This window comes from Dermacentor silvarum, chromosome 8 (assembly GCF_013339745.2).
Source record: "Dermacentor silvarum isolate Dsil-2018 chromosome 8, BIME_Dsil_1.4, whole genome shotgun sequence".
Classification (NCBI taxonomy): Eukaryota; Metazoa; Arthropoda; class Arachnida; order Ixodida; family Ixodidae; genus Dermacentor; species Dermacentor silvarum.
Genome location: NC_051161.1, coordinates 127,515,405 through 127,539,418, shown reverse-complemented (window position 1 = coordinate 127,539,418; position 24,014 = coordinate 127,515,405). Strand labels below are relative to the sequence as shown.

The 24,014-nt window shown below is 48.1% G+C and overlaps 1 protein-coding gene across 5 annotated transcripts; it reads right to left on the bottom strand.

The window, feature by feature from the left end:
• Nucleotides 1-7,354: 7,354 nt before the first annotated feature.
• LOC119462406 (uncharacterized) lies at nucleotides 7,355-16,825 on the bottom strand. Of its 5 annotated transcripts, XM_049671902.1 has the most exons (11): nucleotides 16,352-16,825; nucleotides 15,213-15,411; nucleotides 15,012-15,126; nucleotides 14,283-14,539; nucleotides 11,864-13,127; nucleotides 11,695-11,793; nucleotides 11,209-11,292; nucleotides 10,896-11,138; nucleotides 9,371-9,542; nucleotides 9,163-9,311; nucleotides 7,974-9,001 (listed from the first exon to the last, which is right to left on the bottom strand). In XM_049671902.1, the coding sequence occupies exons 5-11, from the start codon at nucleotides 11,973-11,975 to the stop codon at nucleotides 8,682-8,684; spliced, it is 1,179 nt and encodes a 392-aa protein (XP_049527859.1). In that variant the 5' UTR covers nucleotides 11,976-13,127; nucleotides 14,283-14,539; nucleotides 15,012-15,126; nucleotides 15,213-15,411; nucleotides 16,352-16,825; the 3' UTR covers nucleotides 7,974-8,681. The 5 variants fall into 5 exon arrangements, 4 of the variants coding, with proteins under 4 accessions (XP_049527861.1, XP_049527859.1, XP_049527862.1 ...); XR_007468224.1 differs by having other exon boundaries at nucleotides 7,355-9,001; nucleotides 9,163-9,542; nucleotides 10,896-11,082; nucleotides 11,864-14,539; XM_049671904.1 differs by lacking the exon at nucleotides 11,209-11,292 and having other exon boundaries at nucleotides 7,969-9,001; nucleotides 11,864-14,539.
• Nucleotides 16,826-24,014: the final 7,189 nt, after the last annotated feature.

Here is a 24,014-nt window from a genome sequence, read left to right as displayed (position 1 = left end):
CGAATCAAAGAGCATGATCGCGCGCTGGAACACAGTAGAGAATGACAGTTTCGTTCTCTGCGCGTGCGACTGCACAACGTTGGAACATGCAGACAAAATGGAAGTACGTCTCTATTGCTATGGTACGAAGTAAAACAAAGACACGTAGAGAATTCACTCTGTAGGCTTTAATGCGACAGCGTTAAGGGCACCGTGTCGCAGAAAATCTGGTGTGGGCGGAGTTGTCTGTGAGCGAAAATTTCCCTATATATTTAGGTATATGCATACATGCCACGCCTTGCTATATGACGTATATGCAAGAGAAGGGAAGTGCAGTCGAGGATGGCAGAAAACTAGGTAGGGTGAAGTTCGGAAATTTGCAGTCGCAACCTGGAATCGGGTAGCGCAAGACGGGTAATTGGAGATCACAGGCAGAGGCCTTCGTCCTGCAGTAGACATAAATGTAGGCTGATGATGACATGCGGGTTATATTGCCACACCATTCTATCACTAAAGTTGCTCATATCTTCTCTTACATTCTTGACAAAGTTATTCCTCGGAATTTTAAGATAGACAGCCCACCAACACATGTCATGAAACAAAACACCGACAGCGCATGTCTTTTATATGTTAAATCTTCTCAGACTGAAATATTAAAAGTGCGAAAATAACAGAAACCTCAAAATGATGTGATTTCTTGGGTGTGGCTGTGCACTACCTCCGGGATCGGCTCAGGCAAGAGACCGCATTTCTACCGGAAAGCTCGTATTCGTGCATAGCATTCGTCGCCAGCGTTTCCCGGTAAACATTTCAGTTACATAAGCTGCAGTTGCTGGGAAACGTGAGAAGCAGTCGGAGTTCTTTGAATGCTATTGCGTTCCACTATTAAAGGCGAAGCTTAAGTGTCCTCCAAGTCTTTATTATTTCTCTAAATTTTAATTCGTCGTTACACTATGAGTGACGTTGCAGCACTGCGAATTGCGTAGGCGCACTTGTGCAAATAACGTCGACTGTCTGGCTGGGAGCGCGGTGCCCGCGAGAAGGGCGCACGGCATTTGGTTCGAAATTTTAGCTGCTTTCGTGGTGCATAGCGGTGTAATATCGACTAGACACGATAATTAGTGCGCATTGTATGCACTGCACTTGTCAGCTCAAAACTGCCAGACCTGGTGAGGGACCCTTTAACAAATTTGCACGGGGTTTATTTTTCAGAAATATAGAAACGTGTCCATAGCGTACCTTTAACTTAAATTTATCCAGTTAGTCCACAAGTGCTGCCGTGCCTAGTAGCAGCGTTTCCTTTCCTTCTTATGTCGCCTATTCCCTCTTCCACCCTCTCCTCTGTGTGCAAGCGAAGGGTGGCAAAGCTTATTCACTCGTATCGTAACTACGTCAGTTATACCTATATTTACCACTTTTCAGGACGGTAAAACGACAGAGCGAAGGAAAGGAGGTGCATGCACGTTTTGCTTAGATATGCGGCAACCACATAGAGCTGAGGAAAGCACGGAAATGTTTTATGCTTCTATCCAAATACATATCAGCCAGATATCTTATAAACGTTCTCACAAAACTTTTTTCTAGCCGTCTTTAGACAATATTTTATAGAAGTCTTAGCAAGATGTAAGCCAAAACACTTCAACAAAACGTCTTGTAGCCATAGACGTTTTAGCTCATTTTGGCTGGTTCAAGACTGCTACAAAAATCACCAGCCCTTCCCCTGTTAAGAAAAGGGGGGTAAGCGAAGCTTCTCGTGTGTGTCTGACCTTCCTGGCGATTTTCTTTCTCTCTCTTTCTTTCTTTCTCTTTCTTTTTGTCCCTGGTATGTGCCATTGAGCTTGGACCCTTCTGCATTACCACCAAGATCGGCCCACTTTTCAGCGTGACACCACCGTACCACCACTTGTGAGCTTATAAAGCTTCGCTTAAAATGCCTTCTGTTCAGTGGGTATCATGTCTGCAGCTCATGTATACATTGCATTGCGAATTTTTTGACGCAATTTACTTTGAAAAGTTTAATTCACTGAGCCACTTAATTGCGCATGGTGAAAGACCAAGAACAACGCTCGCGTGCGTGGGCGCGTAACATGAGCACATGATATTGTCACGACTAAAGAAGACAATGAAGGGAGGGACACGAGCACAAGCATCTCTCCCTCTGAAGAAGATAAAGTTGGCGCGGACAATTATTGTTGGGCCTTGAATATAGAGCCTGTGTTTGTTGTCGCACCACTGTCGTTCTGTGTGCCGTTCTTCGCATCTTGCGACACTGGTGGAAGTGCTGGGTACTCCCTGATGCCCGGAACTCCTGTGCTGTGATAATCCTCAGACTCCCGAGACATTCCATGGTGATGTTTACGAGGACGTCGAAGATTGGCTCGCGCAATATGAGCGATTCCCCAAGGCAAATCGGTGGACTGCAAAAGAAAAACTCTCACGCGTCTACTTCGCTCTGGCAGACAGTGCTCGTATGTGGTACGAAAACCGGGAAGCCACACTGACTTCCTGGAATGAGTTTCAACAGCAGCTTTCCACCACCTTCGCAAACAACGATCGTCGCGATTCTGCCCACCAACTAATCGAGTCACGCATCCAGAAACCGAATGAGAGCGTCGCCTTGTTTGCGGAGGACATGACCCGCCTGTTCCGCCGCGCTTACCCAGAGATGCCGGAAGCAAAGAAAATCCGCCATCTGATGCGAGGTGTCAAGGAACAACTTTTCGCCGGTCTTCTTCGCAACCCACCGACAACCGTTGTGGAATTCATCTCGGAAGCTACGTCCATTGAACGAGCACTGCAACAACGTTGCCGACCCTTCGATCGCCCAAGCAACGCCTCGAGCAACGTTTCCGCTCTGGCTGCCGGCAATAAGCTTCGTGAGCTCATCCGGGAGGTTGTTCGTGAAGAGATTCGCAACCTCCTTGTGACCCCGCAGGAGTCAGTTGGGGCTTCTGTAGCAGAGGTTGTGCGACAAGAAATCAGGCAGGCATTTTCGTTGCCCGAATCCCTACCGGACCAATGGTCTGTGAGCTACGCATCGGCTGTTCGTCGTCCTCCTCCAGCAGCAGCCTACAACTCATCACCAATGGCTCGTCCTTTCAACGAGCCGCCATCCCCGCCATACAACGCGCCGCCACTGACCACGCAACCTAGTGTACCTGTGGAAACATCGGCCTACTTCCCTCCGCAGGCAACTGCAGCTTGGCCGCAGAGGACGCCCACAAGTCGACCATTTCTTCGCAAGACAGAAATGTGGCGCACTGTCGACCGCCATCCTTTGTGCTTTAATTGTGGAGAAGACGGCCACGTTTACCATTTTTGCCCTTATCGTGACCCCGGATACCAGAGCTTTCCACCCACCTTTCCTCGAGCTCGCTTCGAAAACAGGCGCTACAGTGACGATGTTGCTCCACAAGGACATCCATTCACTCGTCGAACCCACTCTCCGTCACTTGCACCGAGCTCTCGCCGCAAGGTCACAGTTATGCCGATGTAGTCAGGGGCGGCAGGTCCCCTAGCCCTCGTCGGGGAAACTAACAGATGCGACCTTTGGGGGGGAGGTTGCTGACCGTCGAAATGCTTCAACACCCCCAACACTATCTGTGCAATCGGACAATATGCCTCTGCCGACCCCAAGGGAAGTCGTAAGTGCCGACCTCGCTGTTTTCATAGACGGACACCCAGTAACCGCGTTAGTAGATACTGGGGCTGATTTCTCAATAATTAGCCAGAAACTCTCCGATAGCCTTAATAAAGTCAAGACATCATGGACTGGTCCCCACATAAGAACGGCGGGAGGTCAATTGATGACCCCTACAGGCAAATGCACGGCCAGAGTTGATATTGGTAGCTCGACATTTGTTGCAACTTTCGTTATATTGCTGGAGTGCTGCAGAGACGTGATACTGCGAATGGATTTCCTGCACGAATACAGCGCTATTAAAACATTCCGGACAGGTCAGTCACATTTTGGATGAGTGAAGATTTGGCCGTACCCTGTAACGATCAGCGACGTGAGCATTTACATATCTTCGATGACGATGTGACCATCCCTCCGCACTCAAGCGCTCTTGTGCCTGTAACATGCGACTCGCCAAGGTGCTCCAACATGATCGCCGAACAAATTCCTGGTCTGCTGTTTAGTCATGGCATATCAGTTGCAAGAGGTGTAGTTGACATTACTCGCGGACAGACGGACGCCCTACTAACAAACTTTAGTCCTGAATGCCGGCATCTTACATGAGGTATGGCAGTCGCGTACGTGGAAGAGCTGAATGAGGTTACCGACTGCATGACTGTTGAACAAGACGATTCCCTCGGTCTGCCGAACGTGCCTCTATCCATTGATGTCAGCCCAAGTTTGCTACCTAACCAGAAAGAGACTCCTCAAGCTTATTGGTGAGTTTCGGAACTGCTTCTCTTCGACGTCCAAAGTTGGCCAAACGCCACTGACCAAACATCGAATTATTACAGACGAAACGGCCAGACCCATACGGCAAAACCCATACCGGGTGGCAGCGCGAGAACGCGAAGCAATAGAAAACCAGGTACAGAAAATGCTTCAAGATGACGTTATTCAGCCGTCGAAAAGTCCTTGGGCATCGCCGGTAGTGTTAGTCAAAAAGAAGGATGTCAGCTTGCGCTTCTGCGTCGACTACCGCAAACTCAACCAGGTCACTAAGAAGGACGTTTACCCGCTACCCCGCATAGACGATTCTCTCGATAGACTACGGCATGCACGCTATTTCTCGTCGATGGATCTAAGAAGCGGCTATTGGCAAATAGAAGTAGACGAAAGAGACCGCGAGAAAACAGCATTCGTGACACCTGATGGCCTCTATGAATTTAGGGTACTTCCCTTCGGCTTGTGCTCCGCGCCGGCAACATTTCAGCGGCTAATGGACACCGTTTTAACAGGACTCAAGTGGCAAACGTGCTTAGTATATCTAGACGATGTAATTGTATTCTCCGCAACATTTGACGAGCACTTGAGGCGACTATGTGCTGTTTTTCAAGCCATACGGTCCGCCGGTCTCACGCTTAAGCCGGAAAAATGCCATTTTGGCTTCGAAGAGCTTCTTTTTCTAGGCCATGTTGTCAGTAATGAGGGGTAGGGCCTGATCCGGAAAAGATAGCTGCCGTTGAACATTTTCCTGTGCCATCCGACAAAAAGGCAGTGAGACGATTTTTAGGCTTATGCGCATATTACCGGCGTTTTATCCAGAACTTTTCACGCATTGCGTCGCCGTTGACCTGCCTCACCAGAGATGGGATGAAGATCAGCAGAAAGCATTCGACGAGCTACAGCAACGCCTTCAAAATCCACCGGTCCTGGGACACTTCGATGAAGACGCCCCGACAGCTGTTCACACCGATGCCAGCAATATCGGCTTAGGAGCTGTACTTGTACAGTGGCAAGACGGCGCTGAAAAAGTAATAGCTTATGCAAGTAGAAGCCTTTCCCACACAGAAGAAAATTATTCCACCACAAAAGAGTGTCTTGCAGTGGTTTGGGCGGTGATCAAATTTCACCCATATTTGTACAGCCGCTTGTTTGATGTTGTCAGTGACCACCACTCACTTTGCTGGCTGACGAACTTCTTAGGAGGGAAGCAATGTCACGACTGAAGAAGACAATGAAGGGAGGGACACGAGCGCAAGCATCTCTCTCTCCGAAGAAGATAAAGTTGGCGCGGACAATTATTGTTGGGCCTTGAATATAGAGCCTGCGTTTGTTGTCGCACCACCGTCGTTCTGTGTGCCGTTCTTCGCATCTTGCGACAATATCATCAGCCTATACGTATGTCCACTGCAGGACGAAGGCCTCTCCCTGCGATCTCCAATTACCCCTGTCTTGCTATAGTTGATTCCAACTTGCGCCTGCAAATTTCCTAACTTCATCACCCCACCTAGTTTTCTGCTGTCCTCGACTGCGCTTCTCTTCTCTTGGTACCCATTCTGTAACTCTAATGGTCCACCGGTTATGCATCCTATGCATTACATGGCCTGCTCAGCTCCATTTTTTTTCTCTTAATGTCAATTAGAATATCAGCTATCCCCGTTTGCTCTGATCCACACCGCTCTCTTCCCGTCTCTTAACGTTAGGCCTAACATGTTTCGTTCTATCGCTCTTTGTGCGGTCCTTAAAGGGGCCCTGAACCACCTTTCTCTGAAGCCTCAAACGCACCTTCATACGAGTTTTGTACCTCCCAGGAACATATAATCCACAGAAATTTTTAAAAAGACCTAGCAGGAGCGTAGATAACACGAGAGGAATATTCATCTCTCTCATTCCTCTCAATATCCTCCGTTCCGACGGAGGGAGGCGGAGCCTATGGTGATGCTCTTCCCACGGCGTTACGTCACCAGGCTTCAATGTTGTGTTTCTTCTTTCGCTGCTACTTTTCGCGCAAATTAACGGGTGCTGTTGGCAACATATTTCCGGTCACCTGCTTCTCAGTGCACGTGGCTGTGCAACTTGGGCACTGTGTTTTGGGGCAATTTCTGCTGTTCATTGATCTGGTCCTCCAAACCGCTGTTTGTAACGTCTGTGCGCGGCCTGTTTCAATAGTTACTTTGATAGCGTGCCAAGAGCTCGTCGATGGATCACGCGGTCCGTGCTCGCATTGAGCGAATGACTAACGAAATGGGCTTCGACCCTTATGGCGCAAAGCCTCGAAGGTGTACAACTCGAGAACCGGACGACCCAGAGCCTCCAGGACCTCCACAACATGACGGTCACGACATGAATTGGTACGTGAAAGCTTACACCATCATTGTACGTCGCCTTTACTGAGCGACAAACATATGTTCAAGCCTCGCATCTCGCATCGATGTTGCTATTTTCCGTGTGCTTTGCAACGTCTGTTATAATTGGCGCAAAAGTTTAGTTGCTGAAAATGTGGTCGGTTTCGCTTGTTTGCTTCGCAGATACAGTCTTGTGCAAAATGCATCCTTTTCTGGAGGCCTGCGTGCGAACGCTTTCGTGTGGGTAATGGCTGCTGGCATATGTACTACGCCGCAATGACACAAAGCTGTGCTGTTGTCTTGCAGAGAGTCAAGTGAGCTCTGTCCAAGCGGGTCGTTTGTGCTTGAACCGTCGTGTGCAATATGGCGTGGCCGGTCAAGCTGCCGGAATGCTTTTTACGCGCTGGCTAATGAATGCCAACCGTACCAGCAGCGTTGCGGTTGACAAATGGGCGGGCCGACGTGTAGTTGCATTGGTAAAATGCTAACATTGCTTGCTTTCAAGAACTATCTTGTTGCGTGGCTATGAACGCAGGTGTACCTGTGGGCTGTGTGTGGTGAGTGAAAACGCTGTGGAGAACATATGCTGCCGAGATATTTTGAAGATCACTGAAAAAAGGCGACGACTGTATAACTCGACACTTTTCAAGCCTTTGCTTGAACCCAGCAGTATTAGAAGCCATGTACTGGGAAGTGACGGAAAATGTCACGGGGGAAATCCACAAGTAACACCTGCAAAGCATGCTTTTGATGTGGCTTTCTCATGCCTACTTTTTGCTTACAGAAAATACAGCTTCGTGGTCTATCAAATGTTCACCCGTTGGATATGGAAGAGGCTTGGGCGACACAACCGAGTTGTGCTGCAAAAGGCGACAACTATAACTCGACATGCACACTTTTCAAGCCTTTGCTTGAACCCAGCAGTATTAGAAGCGATGTACTGGGAAGTAACGGAAAATGTCACTGGGGAAATCCACAAGTAACACCTGCAAAGCATGCTGTTGATGTGGCTTTCTCATGCCTACATTTTGCTTACAGAAAATACAGCTTCGTGGCCTATCAAATGTTCAACCGGTGGATATGGAAGAGGCTTGGGCGACACAACCGAGTGGTGCTGCCTACTTGTGTTGTGGCAAGAATAAGGGAAGAGTTCCCATCTGCATCTTATGTTGGCTTCCAGTACCCCGCACTATGAATTGGGCTTGCAAAGGGACGACTCATAAAGTGCAGTTTGATTTATTTACTTCAGTAGTCAGGGCCCAGGGGGTGTGGGTGCAATAAATTAGCATAAAAATCACGCACACGCAATGAATAAGAATACTTGTGGAACAATACATCAAGTGAAATATCTCAAGATGTATTCACTAACAGCAGTCTAAAACAATGATGCATCTTCAGTGCAGGTGATGGAGGAGGGAAGGTGGTCCCATTCCGCGCTGGTGTTAGGTGATGGGTGAAGTAAAAATTGTTTTTCAGGAGGGAATAGAAACTGCATGGTCAAGATGCAATGGCACATAGACGACTCTGAAATCACTTCCTTTTTTAGGGCTGCAGATTTCAAAAAAAGATCTTTTGGAATAAACAGTTGTAAAAGTTGTTTCCCTCTTTCCTCAGTTTTCAAGATGAGAATTTGTGTTTTTACTCCTGACCAAACATGTCTTTTTATAACTTAGTTCCTTCTAACAATTTCGATTTTCTTTCTGCATTTTTGTTGTTTTTCTTTCCACACATTTGAACAGCACAACTTCTTCTTCCCTCTTTTGCAGCAAGATGAGCGTGCGGTTGTTGCCAGCAACTGCTTGCATGTTTGTATCCCGCTTACATTTTCTGTCAGCCTTGCTTCTAAACCAGCATCAGTTTCCCTATGTTGTCTCAGTCTGGCAACTAAACACCATCCTCAGGCCCTCTTTTCTTTTTCTCCTTCCTCCTCTTTTCTTCAACATTCTCAATTCCACTTACATGGTGCACCAGCTTATCCTCCTCCTCCTCCCCTCATCAAGTGAGGGGGCGAGCAAGCTATGTATACATAAAGATACTCCCAAGGTAGGCAGTTGCTGTTCTGACAAAATAAAAAAAGGCAGTGATTTCCTTAGAAATGACAAAGCTGTAGCAGAAAATCTTGACTGTCGTGTAGCAATGAGTTCCTCCTTGGCTGGCTTTTCATAAGTGTCTGTCATGTGCAGGCGTGGCCCAGATGAGCTGCTGGCAAGGCTGCTCCAGTATGAGCTGGCCTCGCACCTCATCATTACTGCTCGGACGAGCTTGTCAACGTAGCCTATAAACACATATATAAATTGTGTCACAGCATGGATCTTTGTGGGGTGGCTCATACCACAAGAAACATATTACCTAAGCAGATGTTATAGGCACTCTTCAGGTATGGTAAACAGCAACAAGCCTAGCAAATTTCTTAAGGAACGAACTTTATTTCAGTACCATAGCTTGGCAGTGTCTTGCAAGGGGCGACGGTGAAGTGCCCCTTCATCGCTTTGCTAAGCTTTACTTTCCATCGTAGCGCTCCTTTCCTGGTGGAAGCCTGATGTCTTGTAGCGTTCTCGTTATAGTGAAGAGCACCTGGTTGAGCCCTGGGAACAAATTTGGAAGCTGGTATGCTTTTTTGTGTCATTTCATTTAGGCAGTTTACCTTGCCTTCATGCCATCTGGTGAATAAGCCACAGATTTAGGGGCAAAGCAAATCGGCAAGCTGTTGAATGACTCTAATGAGTACGTCTGTACTCCAGGTGAAAGGTGGCGCAGATCACTCGGCAAGCGAGGGCTTTCCAAAATTCGTCTCAGCTTTTGGAAGGCGGGTGAACCTGTTTGCAAAAGATATTTTCAAGAAGGTGTTAATATGATGAACTTGGCAAGTTTGGACAACCATGTGAAATAGAGTAGCTTTCTATTGACATTCACCAACAAAATAATGTGATTTTGTTTTTGCTGAACCAGAGAAGCACAGTATTTCTTTGGCACGTGTAGTCGTTGGTGCATGATTGCTTACAATAGCTGCAGCAAAAATTTAAAGTGTGTGAACTAACAACCACAGAGAGAGCATGACGCAAGGACAGGTGCAGTCCTTCTATAAGACTAAGCAGATGACCACGCATTCAGACGCACAGGAAAGCGCTGCAAGGTTATACATTAAAATGGAATAGAACTTTATTCGAAGTGCATACACTCGAGGGAGGAGGCCGAAACGCACAATGCCTGACCAGGGCCTTCCTCCCCATGGTAGGCAGGTTGCACGCAAAGGGTTACAAGCAGAAATAAATACACAAGCAGTGTAGCATATACGTCAACACTTGTTGGCAGAATAACAAAAAAAATCGATCCCTGGTCTAAAAAGAAGAAAAGCTGCAAGCCACTCCCATGTCAGGTATCTGAGGTAGTACAAAAACACCCACCATAGGAATACTGCAGGTAACAGTAACATTCGCAACAGTAACAACAACCTTTAGACGTGCCCTTTGTCAGTCCAAACTCATCCCATGCATCTTTAGGTGTGGTAGTTTGCTTCACACAAACCTGTTGTAAGCAACTTACGTCTTATTTTAAATTAATTTTACAGCAGTTGTTGAATCCATACTGCATACAAATATACATAAATTTTTTTAAAGATTAAAGATTTAAAGATAAAACACCTTGTGTGGGTCGCAGCACATAAACGGTTTCTGATTGCACATGAGATAAAAAATTTGACAGTCACTTTAGCATACTGGTTTTCTCCCACCAAAGGTCGAGGGTTCGAGTGCCTTAATTAATTTCGTCTTAGCACCAAAAGTTGTGGGTTTGACCCCCACATAAGCTCGAGGGTTCGACTCCCACCGAAGGTCGTGGGTTCGAGTGCCTGAATTAACTCCAACATTAACTTTGCCTTTATTTCTTGGCATGATGAGCGGCATCGGAGCCAGCTGTGGAAAAAGATGACACTGAACGCGAGAGCAGTGGCACGAGCGCAAGGAGCAGTAGGGGAACGCTGGCATGATGAGCGGCATCGGAGCCAGCTGCGGAAGACGACGACGATAAACGCGCGAGCAATGGCACGAGCACATCTCTGCGCGAGGCGAGCTCACGTGACTTTCTGTACCACACGCAACGTATTCAAGGTCACCGTCTGATGAGGCATTTAAGGCTTTCGCCTTAATAAGAGAGCAGTTTAAGCGAATTACCTCGTGTCATCCATGCTCTGTCTTCAAGGGGGCCATGCAGACATTCTGTGAAAGGCCTTTCATGTCCATGATGCTGGTCACAGATGTGGTTCACCAGGGACTTCCACATGCTCACTATTAGGTCGCCATCACCTTGTCCCATAGCAGCAACCCAGTAGAGATGGTTGATTATGCTGTGTATCCATTGCTGAATATAAGCACAGTTGCGGAATTTGGCAGCTGCTTTAAGCTTCTTCTTCAATCCTAGTGAAAACAGCACGCGATCAAGACGCTCATTGCTGCTGTATAATAATGAAGTATATTCATGACGTACCCTTTGCAATGTGCCACACATCAAAATGGTGTGTCATGTCAGGTCTTTTCTGCCTGCAGAAGGCCCTGATGGCGGGGTGGCGATCTACAAAATAAGGTAACTTTTGCAAAAGACAGGCCTAGAAGTGAAGTAAACATAAAGGTACCATCTGCAGTCATTCAAGTGCGACCAGTGGAGTGCATCGTTTTTGTACAAACTTTTGAAAACCAAAGGGCATGGACATGTACGACCAACTGCGATGTGTCACTAGTGGTGTTTGTGACCTCAGAGTTCATCATACAGCTTCGAGCTTTCTTGCTTTTCGCTCGTTTCACAAAAACCATGCACTCCCCATGCACTGCACATAGTGTTTTGCGTTGTGTAGGGTTGCTTCAATTAGAGCCATAGATCAGTACTAAATAATGAAGCTTAGCAGGCTGTACATGCAAGCTACTGTATGACCACTGCAAACCAACTTGCCTGTGTAATCGTAAGGTTCAACTTTACCTGTGGTCAGGGAGCGCACTGTGATGCCCTGTTTTTCCAAGTAGTCCAGGCTCCTCACCAACCCCTCCTTCTCCATTGAAGTGCTGCTTGGCACTGCAGCTGACTATAAAAAAAACATGCCATTTAGAACTTAGTAGCAATGAATTGAATTATTTGCCTTATTTGTTACTTGCCTGTCTTACTTGTACTTGCTCACAGTGCAAGATTTGGTTAGCCTGTGTGCAAAGTAGACTTGTATGTGCAGTACTTGGCGCTATGCCCTGGTGAATCGCAGCAGCCATAGCCAGCCAAGTCGACCTCGGTGTCTGCCATTTTGCTTGTCAAGCAAGTCTGCTGCTCCTTGAAAGCCGTGTACCAACATAATTTGCCATTACACCAACAATAAGAGGTAACTATTTGCAATGTTATGCTCTCTTTTTATTCTGTGATAGCACTTCGTTCAGTGTACTTCTAATGTGGCATAGTCATTCCACTACCAATTGTTCATGCAATGACAAAGCCTGTTCCACAGTTAGAAGCCTTGCTAAAGTGCATTAAGCGAATAGTATAATATGGTTTGCAAATTGTTTGCAATATATTCTTGTGATTGACAGTTTTGGCCTTTGCTCCAATTTTTTTGTTCTTGCGTTGCTTTAATAGAACATGTACAAGGCTCCTGTGTGGGAGCCGAAACATTTTTAGTTTTTCATTCAGTGTTTTTTAGCTCTTGGTCGATGTTGGTATTTTTTCATCATGCCTCTCCCTGACCAGACAACATTCCGTCAAACCCTGGGTTTTATTTCCATACTTCCTGTTTTCTTCTTGCCTTCATCTGACTGAACATTAAACTGGTTGTTAAAAAGTTTGGGTAATGTGTACAAGGGATCCCATATTGGCTAGATGCGCTGTGGCATTACTGTTCTATCCAACTTTGTTGGTTACTAGATGCCTGTCCTAAGCATGGTTTGATTTCAAGCCGTCCATTGCTGCCTAAGAAGGGGGCAGCTGCCTCCTTCAAAATGCTGTCAGTGCAGTAGCTTTTGTGCTGCTGCCCCCTTCTTGTTATCAAGAAAAAGTTTAGTTGAATTGAAACTTGCCGCATTGACCGCAGGCAGCACTTCTGATAGGTGTAGAAGCACCTCTCAGTAATGGCTGCCATGTTGATAAGCTTGAGGCACCGAAGCACTGGAGCAATAGAACATCCCGAGAACAAGATAGCTCCTGCTAGCAGCACATTTCCAGCTGGTTTGGCTCCCACAGTTGGTTGACTTTGCCAGCATTTTATGTGCTTTTGCTGGCACCTGCTTTCCACAGTGACCATGGTGCCCAATACAGAGTACCTTTTCACACATGGTGAATGGCACAGACGGCAATGTGACAGGAGTTCCTGTAAGCTGCTCTGGAAAACCAGAAACTTGCGCTCATCCTTAGGAAGTGCTGTGGGTTCCATATCGCTGTAAATGATGAAGATGCCAAAGTTATCAAAGAAATGCATAAGGCATGTTAAAGTGCAACATGCACTAACTAGAATAAATACTTTACTGTTTCTCTTGAAGAGCAAACCATGCGACTCGAGTTAGCAGATTTTGTGCATATTACCCTTACCAGGCCCTTCCAAAATTTTAGTTGGTACTATACATTGGAAGTTTTTGAGCAGATAATTTTCCAAAAAGTTTTCATAATAGAGGAGACATAGGTAGCAATTAATAAATAAATAAATAATAAGTATCCTCGGACGAGGCGAGCTACTTTTACCGCAGTGGAGACTCTCCCATTGCATCAACGAGTGTAAGCGACACTGCTCCCCTGCCTTTCATGTCGGAGCTGAGGATCCACATCACGTTTTGATAGCAACTCCAGCCTCCTTTTTGTCTATTAGAAGAGTTAAAATTAACAACACAGAGAGGAAGCTGACCTGTCTCCTCTGTGCGTTGTTACTTTGCGCTCCTTTTCTAATAGCTTTGCATCACCAACTAGCCCAACAAGAAGTACTCCCATGATCCCCTTTGTCTGCCCCCCTCCTATGTATTTTTTTCAGTGTGGTGCATTTCTAAAAGCAGTGTTGCATGCTCAACATGTCCCAATCCCAAGGCACATGTTACTATGTTACTGCTGACTAGTCATGTGTTGCAGGTGGTACTCAACTGATGCAAAGGCATCTCTGGTGCTTGGGAAATGCCTACATCGAGAAGGACATGCAGCTGTCTTTGTGACTTACATTCATCTTACAATTTTCAGGCACAGTTGGCTATGCACTGTTGCCTGCTTGCAATGCTCTAACCTGGTGCAGGAAACTTTAGATGCTAACATAAAAGGAACTACTGGCTAAAAAGAAAGTCTTGTGGCACACTTTTTCTGTTATAATAATCTTTTACAGATTGGTATTCCAACTTCCAGTTTGCATGCCAGTGTGAAATACCATGTTTAAGATCACTGGCTTTTGGCAGGCACTGAACAGTGTACTATAAATTGCAAAAAAAAAAAAGAACCTGTGCTCTTCAACTTGTTAGTTTGGAGATTGCTAGTTCGAGCTCAATGTGGCAATGTAGGGTTGTTCACATTCTTTGTGCCATTCACACTGCAAGATGACATATTATACAATGATATACCTTGCAAAGCTCTCATCAAAGGATGGCTGGTAGCTTCTATCGATCTCAGCAACAGTAGTTGCAAGTTCCGTAGTGTCTATCTCTTCTACTGCACCTGGCACTGGTGTTGAACCTTGTGCTGGTCCATACCTATGATGGTGATGGAATGCATGCTGGATCACTGGGACTTGATTTAGCTGGATCCGTGAGTTCGTCACAAGTTTCGGTCTGCATACTTGCTTCTCTACAAGGAGAGATGTTGAGATTCACCTGCGTGGCTGAAAAATTTCCCACATTACTGCAGAACTGCAGTAACTCCCAGAGAGTGCAGAACATGTATCTCATTCCACATGATTGCCACGTTGAATAGTATATTGAGCAGTGCATTTAATTAACAATCCATTCATCAGCTAGTAGCTGTGTTCTGCTGGTTACATGATTACCTGCTTAAGTTTTTTAGCAACTTGTTAGATGACTAAGGAGACATCCTGTGGTAAAAGTGCATCAGTCTCATTGTATTTGTGCCACTATAACAGATGCAAGCTTATACCTGCACGATTTCAAGCACTACCAAATTTTACCTTTGCTTAGCTATAATGTCTAGGGCGAGAGTTGCAGCTTGCTCAGGAGATGTTTAAGCATTGCAAATATTGCTTGTCTTTGAATTATGCATACCATAATTACTGTGCAACAGTCACTTTCACTGAGGTTGGTGATGCCCAGCATTAGAAGCAAGTGGTGTAAGCTTACCAGCATCTTTTTTTAACACCCCCTTGTGTGAGGTCTCGGTAGCAACAGTCCTGGCAGCAAAAGCACACTGACTTGCTACAGTGCGTAGCACAGGAGAGGAGCTGCATCTGCAAATCTGAACCCATAAAACGGTATTTGCTTCAAGCACAGCACAGAACGATTTAGTATAGGAGCTCAGTAAAGTGAGGGCAATAATCCTACTTGACAGGAAACTTGAAGACCAGCTCCGGTTGGATGTAATTCACTGGCCCCAACCTGTGGATCAAGTAATCAGTTATACTTGTGCTAAAGTTATTTCGCACCTCGAACTCACTTCCTGTGAATTTTCCACCCGTGGATCGCAAGATGCAGCTGCACTGGGGATCTGGCGATGAGGTTCTCCATGCAGCGGATCGTTGTGCTGTGAAAATGTGTCATTGTAACATGGAAGACCACTGCTGGTACTAATCAATAATGACTATGTAGCCATAAATTAATTTATGAATACTGAACACCTTTTATGCAAATAGGCTACAACTCTCAGCTGTAGTCTCCTCGCAACTACTGAGTGTTTATTAATGGCACCAGACTCTTCAAATCACCTGTGATGAAAAGAATTCTACCTCTAAAGCTGTGTTAACTTTTAGAGACTACTTTTACTATATGACACATCACATACTTGAATTGGCAAATTAGTGCAGGAATACAATTTTCTAATTAGCATAGGATTCATAGCATTATGCCACATGTCAAAATAGTTCAAAAGCACATGTATTTATAGAAAAACCAACACAAACCTGTTTTCGTAGCCAAACTATCGCATGACATAAAGTAATATTGTACAGTCTTGCTCCCCATAGCACAAGGAATGCGTTTCAGAAAAATACAACCTGGAATGCCAATTTAACTTGGGAGGGGGGGGGGGCGAGGTGTTACTATGCTGGCATACATGAAGCACCAACCTGTGTCACTTTGATGTAACATTTGCCACACCTTAATTAGTTAAATATTATTTATTAGCACATTGAACAATGCAACTATCATGCAAGTAGTACTACATCTCGGAATGTTTGAAATGAGGCACAATTTTTACGTCTGACTCATTAAAGCTTTGTGAAGCTAAATAAGTACTCAGAATGGTCTTAATTTAAGTGGGCTGAAATTAATCCCTTTTACTGGGATCACGGATACGTTACACAGCATATCTGAGACACCCGAATGTCTGCTGCAGTGTCCATACATCTATGCTTGTGACCGACTGGAAAACTATAGCACATTTTCCACTGTGGTTGATTGACAAGTGTACCATTGCTACAAGCTTGTATTAGACGTAGAATGAGAAATATAAATTTCCCGCTTACCTGTCTGTCGGGAAGGAACAACGTCGGCAGTGCATTTACCTTCAAATGCAAACGTGTCCAACTGGCGTCCGTGCCCTGTAGAAGTTCCGGATCGTAACGGAAGGCATCACGTGCGAAGTGCCTACCACAAACGCGTACGTTCTTCCGCGTCTCCGTGGAAGGAAGGCCAATGCGCTGTAGCCAAGCAGATCGCAAGGACTCATCTTGAGGCAGCAAATACCGAGACTTAACGGATTTTCTGTCACTGGCTTTGCACCCGATGACATTGCAAGGCGCATTTCGCTTACTCATTGCTCCCAGAAATAGCTGGGCGCTTAGCGCGCTCGGTCGGAAGAAACCTAAGATACAGTCAGCTCCGAGGCAGCCGCACGAGCACCGAAACAGACTAGTAGGTCGCACAAAATTAATCGGAGAACCTGTAGTTATCCCTTTTTCACATTTGTTTTGCTACCGCCGCGGCCGCCGCTGCCGCTTTCGCCCACATCCATCTAGTCTTGTCGGCGTGGTGGCGCTCGCACCATTTTGAGCGGTATGTTCTTAAGTCCCTAGATTTTCTGCAATCTAGGGACTTTAGTATGTTCATTTATTGACCCATCCGTCATCAAAAGCGATGATTTTCGCGCAACTTCGCGTGTCATCTGCGACCTTCGGTAAATTCCGCGTTGGCGTTCCGTAATTCTCCTCACACAGGCATGGTAGCACTGATCGAGTCACAGGTTGGTACCTGTAGGCGTGATTATATTTCTTTAGTAGCTTTTATTTACTAGTTGTAAAAAAAAAAATTGAAGGACGCTGAAGCTTCGCCTTTAACGCGATAGCGTTTTATGGGGACCCGTTCGCATCGCAACGCGCGGCTGTAGCTCATGGAGCCCACATAGCGCCTGTGGTTGGGTTACAGTTCTAGCCACTGTAGTTGGGTTAGAGTGACCTAGAATATTGGAGATAAAGTCGCTTCTAAGTGAGCTAGCTTCTTTGTCATCGCGTCACTGCCGGTGTCGGGCAGTGTCGCGACACTGATGAAAGGGGCATCGGGGGAAGCACCCAAAGAATGGGCACCGCCGAGTTGGGGCGCCTGTTTGCCCGTCTCGTCGGTGTCTGGCACTGTCGCCGTCTGGGCGATGCTCATGAAAGGGCCTGCCTCGATGGGAAACAATCAAAGAATGCGCCCGACCGATTCGGGACGCAACAGCACTGACCATCACGGGATTCGTGGCGTTAGAACTAAGCGGTAGTGCCGCATCATAAGCTTCGTAAGGTTTGAGACCACTTCTGGCTTTAATTGGAGAGTGTCCAAAGCGCCGCGCGAATGCATGGGAGGAGCGAGGACCTTTTCTGGTGAACTCCCGCGCCGCGGCGCTGCTGTACCGGGCCCAAAATTTAAAGAACGAAACATAGCATGCTGCTCAATCAGGTGAGGATAGACTATATAGTCGGGTACAACTTAAGAAGACAGGAGAGGCTCCGCCCAGATGACCGAAGCGCAGCAGCCGATTGCCTCCGCGGCTAAAGAAATAGTCCTGCTGACGCGACTCTCCCCAGCTTGAAGCGCGGGCTGCCATGGTCGCCGTCGGCGGGGACACCGGCCGTCCGGTTCATGACGGAAGTCTATATAATAGAGCGCGCCTATTGGTGGAGGCTCGTATGCATCCGCCTTTGAGGGGGCAAATGCCGCTGCCTTCTAAAGTTGTACCTAACTATAGTCAGTGCAGTGGCTCCACTGGCGCAAAGCGAGTGGGAAAGGGCAGAGAAGAGGGTTCCTAGTAGCACGTCGACAGGTCCTGATGGCATCCCAATTATGTTGATAAAGACATTGGGCCCAAAATCTAAGAAAGCATTAAGAGAGGCAGTGAGGAAAATGATAATGGACGGTAAAGCCCCCGACAGGTGGAGACTGAGCAGGATGAACATGATATATAAGGGAAAGGGGGACAAAGCCGACATAAACAACTACCGTCCCATAACAGTGACGTCAGTGGTTTACAGGGTGGTGATGCAGATTATAAAGGGCAGACTGCAGGCATGGGTGGAGAGCGAGGAGGTGCTGGGGGAACTACAAAATGGGTTTCGGAAACAAATAAGGTTAGAAGATAATCTGTTCTCATTGACGCAGTGTATTGAAATAGCAGAAAAGGAACACAGGCCCCTATGGCTTGCCTTTCTGGATATCAAGGGGGCCTATGACAGTGTAATCCAAAAGGATTTGTGGGACATACTGGGCACTCTAGAGGTGGAAGATGGAGTAAGAAATCTTTTAAAAGATATCTATAAAAGTAACAAGGTGCTTATAAAATGGGAAAACAAGGTATCTGGGCCTATAGAGATACAGCAGGGGCTTAGGCAGGGGTGCCCTCTGTCACCTCTGTTGTTCATGCTGTATTTACAAGGATTAGAGAAAAAATTAGAGAGGAGCGGACTTGGCTCCTTTTGTATGTTTGTTTACCTATTGGCTGGAATGGCTTTTCTTTCGAATGTCTGAATTTAAAACAAGCTTCACTCACGGTGAACCTTAAGGTACATCGCGCGCGAAGTTTGTATTGAAGAGACAGCGTACAGCAAGAATTGTTCGTGTACGCTATCTCTGAAGCGAAATAGGCCAACAATATTGCGGCGTTAGGGTCGTCTCTGCTCCTTCTCTTGTTTCCCTTACACCTTCTCACTGCGCTCTGTTCATAATAAAGTATTGTCGAGGCTCAAAAATTCATGCATAAATACATATGCATATGGCTCTAAACTACTACTGACCGCGAGTGAAAAGCGGTAGTGGTGAGCGAAGCGATCACTGCACGCGCGTATTTCACTTGACTTCGCGAGTAATTTACTTTTTTTCGGTACTCTTATTCTTGCAAGCATGGTCCTATTGCCCTCGTACCCATGAGAATACCGTTTTTTACGTTCTTTCCTTGCGCGGGCTCATTTAGCGCGTTTCTACGCATGCACAGTTACCGTAATACTGTTCCCGAACTCTATAGCACCGGAGCTAGGCCGCGCTGATGAGTTTGATACGTTAGTTTTTGCATTCTCTTGCTGCCCAAGCACAAAGACAACGCTCAAAGATGGGTAAGCTCCATGCAGCACCACACTGTTGAAGTTAAATAGACTCTAAGTGCTTTGCGTGGAAACTGAACGCAAAAAACTACAGCGCGCAGCAGACGACCCTCTTCCCGCGCGCTTCGCGAGCGCGAAAAGCCCACGGGTCCGGAGCAGCAGCGGCGCGGTAGTTCACAGAAAAAGGCCCTCGCCAGAGCCGGCTCTTTGGACACTCCCCGATTATTCTAGGTCACTCTAGTTGGGCCTTACGAGTCCAGCCAACGTCTCCTGGCCTTAAGTCCCTAGATTTAAAACAACAAATATTGTTACGCGAACGAAGAATTAAGTACAGGGGACTATTTACAAGTATATTTACAAAAGATAGCTGCAGCGCTGGCCAGATCAGCCGATAGCTCGAGAGCCCAGAGCAGTTCGTCTTCTTCGTCTAGGCGCCCGCGCGCCTCGTTCAAACAACCAAATACCACACGCGTGTAGCATAATCCCCCGGCGGCAGAAGCGACGTCCCGGAGCGTCTAAATGTCATCACTGGGAGGGTGATACTGCTTCAGTCGTGTAACGTGCACGATATCACTGGACTGGGAAGCAGATGGGGCGTCAGGGGCGATCTCGTATGTGACGGGGGTCACGGCACGAATCACTCGGTAGGGGCCTGTGTAACGAGACAGTTCTGACAGGCCGACCTGACGCGACGGAGACCATAGAAGCACCAAAGAACCAGGCGGGAAGTACACGTCGCGGTGTCGCTGGTCGTACAAACGCCGTTGACTCTCTTGGGAGTGCAGAAGGCGGCCACGGGCAATTTCCCTTGCGTGGGCAGCGCGGGCGACGGCGTCAAGTGCATGCATATTCACTGGTGGGTGCTGCGTGAACAGGGATGCTTGTGTCGAGGGGCAGTGCTGGTTCTCGGCCGAACAGAAGGAAAAATGGCGAATAACCGGCTGTGTCGTGGCGCGAGGAATTATACGCAAATGTGACAAACGGTAGAGCGAGGTCCCAGTCAGTGTGGTCGGAAGACACATACTTCGCGAGCATGTCTGTGAGAGTGCGATTAAGACGCTCCGTGAGGCCATTCGTTTGCGGATGGTATGACGTGGATAGCTTAATTGTGCTTCGTGGCACAGGACTGCAGGATGTCCGCGATAACTTTTGACAGGAATGTCCGGCCACGGTCTGTGAGAAGTTGTCGCGGAGCTCCATGTAATAAAATCACGTCGCGTAGAAGAAAATCGGCAACATCTGTGGCGCAGCTTGTAGGGAGCGCTCGGGTGATGGCGTAGCGCGTGGCGTAATCTGTGGCCACAGCGATCTACCTGTTCCCAGAGGTAGAAAGTGGAAAAGGACCAAGTAAATCTAAACCAACCCGAAAGAATGGTTCCTCGGGAATGTCAATTGGTTAAGGTACCCAGCAGGGAGCGTCGACGGTGTCTTGCGTCGCTGGCATTTCTCACACGCAGCTACGTATCTTCGAACGGAGCGAGCAAGCCCTGGCCAAAAGAAGCGTCGGCGGATCCGGTCGTAGGTACGTGACACACCGAGGTGACCGGCAGTGGGGAGGTCGTGAAGTTCGTGGAGAACAGCCGAACAAAGGTGTTTAGGGATCACAAGGAGTAATGCTGGGCCGTCGGGGTGAACGTTGTGGCGGTAGAGTACGCCATCTTGAAGTGTGAATAAGCGAAGGGAGCTGTCGGCAAGTGACGATTCCAGGCGGTCAATGATGACACGCAAGGTCGGGTCACGGCGCTGCTCGTCGGCGACATGGACCAGTGGAAAAACAGAGAGAACGCAGGCGTCGGTGTCAGTATCAGACGTAGAGGTCGGGTCTTGGACTGGTTAGCGAGAGAGGCAATCTGCGTCCTGGTGTTGGCGTCCCTACTTGTACGTCACTGTGTAGGGATATTCTTGTAGCCGGAGAGCCCAACGACCGAGCCTATATAGGATCCTTGAGCGACGAAAGCCAACACAGCGCATGATGGTCTGTGATTACTGAGAAGGGCTTGCCATATAAATATGGGCGGAACTTTGAAACAGCCCAGACGAGAGCAAGACATTCGCGCTCGGTAATCGAATAGTTGCGCTCTGCAGTTGTCAGAAGCCGGCTAGCGTAGGCTATAACGCGGTCGTGTCCGTGTTGTCGTTGCGCTAAGACTGCGCCGATCCCATAACCACTGGCATCGGTTCGGACCTCTGTAGGTGCGGACGGGTCAAAGTGGGCCAAGATCGGTGGATTGGTCAGAATCGTGATAAGGCGTGAAAATGCGGCAGCCTGAGGGGAACCCCACGTAAAAGGCACGTCTTTCTTCAGAAGTTCAGTGAGTGGTCGAGCGATTGCTGCGAAATCTTTCACAAACCGTCTGAAATAAGAGCAGAGCCCCACAAAACTCCGGACGTCTTTGACAGACTGAGGTACAGGCAAAGCTGTTACTGCTCGAACCTTCTCCGGGTCGGGTTGTACTCCGGAAGCATCGACGAGATGGCCGAGCACTGTAATCTGTCGGCGCCCGAAGTGGCACTTCGATGAGTTTAATTGGAGCCCAGCCTTGCGGAAGACGTCAAGGATAGCTGCGACGCGCTCAAGGTGCGTCTCAAACGTAGGAGAAAACACAAGGACGTCGTCGAGGTAACAAAGGCAAGTTGACCATTTGAAACCTTGAAGCAGAGAGTCCATCATCCGTTCGAACGTGGCGGGGGCATTGCATAAACCAAACGGCATAACCTTAAATTGGTAGAGGCCATCTGGAGGGACGAAAGCGGTCTTTTCTTGGTCTTGGTCATCGACGGAAATCTGCCAATAACCAGATCGAAGGTCAATGGACGAAAAGTATTTGGCACCGTGAAGACAATCAAGAACGTCGTCAATTCGTGGTAACGGGTAAACGTCCTTTTTAGTGATTCGGTTTAGGTGGCGGTAATCAACACAGAAACGCCACGTGCCATCTTTCTTTTTGACGAGCACCACCGGCGACGCCCAAGGGCTCGACGAGGGCTCAACAATGCCTTTGGCGAGCATCTTGTTGACTTCCTGCTGAATAACTTGCCGCTCTGCCGTGGACACGCGATACGGTCGGCGATGAATGGGAACAGCATCACCAGTGTTTATCCGATGCTTAACAAGGGACGTCTGACCAAGTGGGCGATTGTCAGTGTCAAATATGTCGCGATAGGAAAGCAAAAGGCAATATAGGGCGGCTGCTTGGCCAGGGGCGAGGTCCGGAGCGACCATGGGATGTAATGGGCCGTCGAGGTTCAAGGCATCCTGCGGGTTATCAGGAGGATCTGGAGACGCGTCGGCTGCAAAAGCAGTGACGTGGTCGTCTGTCACTGACCGGAGCGTGGCCACCGCTATGCCTTCAGGTAACACTTGCTTCGTCAAGCCAAAATTGACAACGGGGAGACACATCCGATTAGCGGCAAGGGTAACGACGGAGTGTGGCACAGAGATGTCGCGCGCCAGGAGGACATCACGAATAGGGGCGACGACATAGTCGCCATCAGGCACGGTTGCCGTTGAGGCCAATTCGACGAAGGTTAGGGCTTTTGGAGGTAACCGAACAAACGCTGTAGTGCATAGGGTGTGCGGTTGTTCGGGCGAACGTCGGAAACAAGAGGAAGCTCGAGGCACAACGTACCGGTGGAACAGTCGATGAGGGCGGAATGCGTCGTCAGAAAGTCGAGCCCGAAGATTAGGTCATGAGGGCAACTGGTCAGCACGGAGAACAGGACGGGAACTTGGCGGCCAGCAATTCCTACGCGAGCAGTGCACATACCACAGACGGCAAGAGTGGCGCCATTGGCGACGCGTACGGCTCGAGTGACGGCAGGCGTAAGAAATTTTTTTGAGGCGACGACATAGGTTAGCGCTCATTATGGATACTTGGGCTCCAGTATCAATCAATGCCGTCAACGGGACACCATCTACATCTACTTCAATTAGGTTCGTGTTCGTGAGGAGCGTCAACGGAGGATTTGGACAGGACGAACGTGATGCAGCACTACCTCCAAGAGCTGCATGGCCTAGTTTTCCGTCCGGGAGGGTCCATAATTGGTCGGCGACGAATATCGGCGTGGCTGGGGCGACGGGGACCGACGGCGCTGAGGTGACGGCGAGCGAGTGGGACGACTGTCATCGACGGATACGTGAGAGCTAGAAGGCATACGGCGAGGCGAGTAGGGGCGAGGGTCGGCATATGAGCGAGGAGACGGGGGAAAGTAGCTCGAATACGGCGATGTCCAGGAGGTGCGGCAGTGGCGAGCGAAGTGGCCAATGCGGTGGCAACGCAAGCAAATGGGCTTGTCGTCCGGAGTTCTCCCCTCTGTAGGGTTGCGGTATCTGGGACGGGAATACAGATCGCTGCGAGGCGCAGCTGTCGGCACCAGTCGGGCGTCAGCTCGGGAGATGGAGCAGGCAGCAGGAAAACCGAGGTTGGCAAACTCTTGCCGCACAACCTCCTGAATGAGGGAGATCGCTGGGGCTGGTTGGTCAATGGTGGGGTCAAGTGGGCGCGGAAGGAACGTGGCAGGACTAGCAGCCTCGAGCTCGCGGCGAACAATACGCGTGACGGTCTCATTGGAGGGGGGTGAAGCGGTAAGGGCGACGCAGGACGACGTCGCAGCCGTG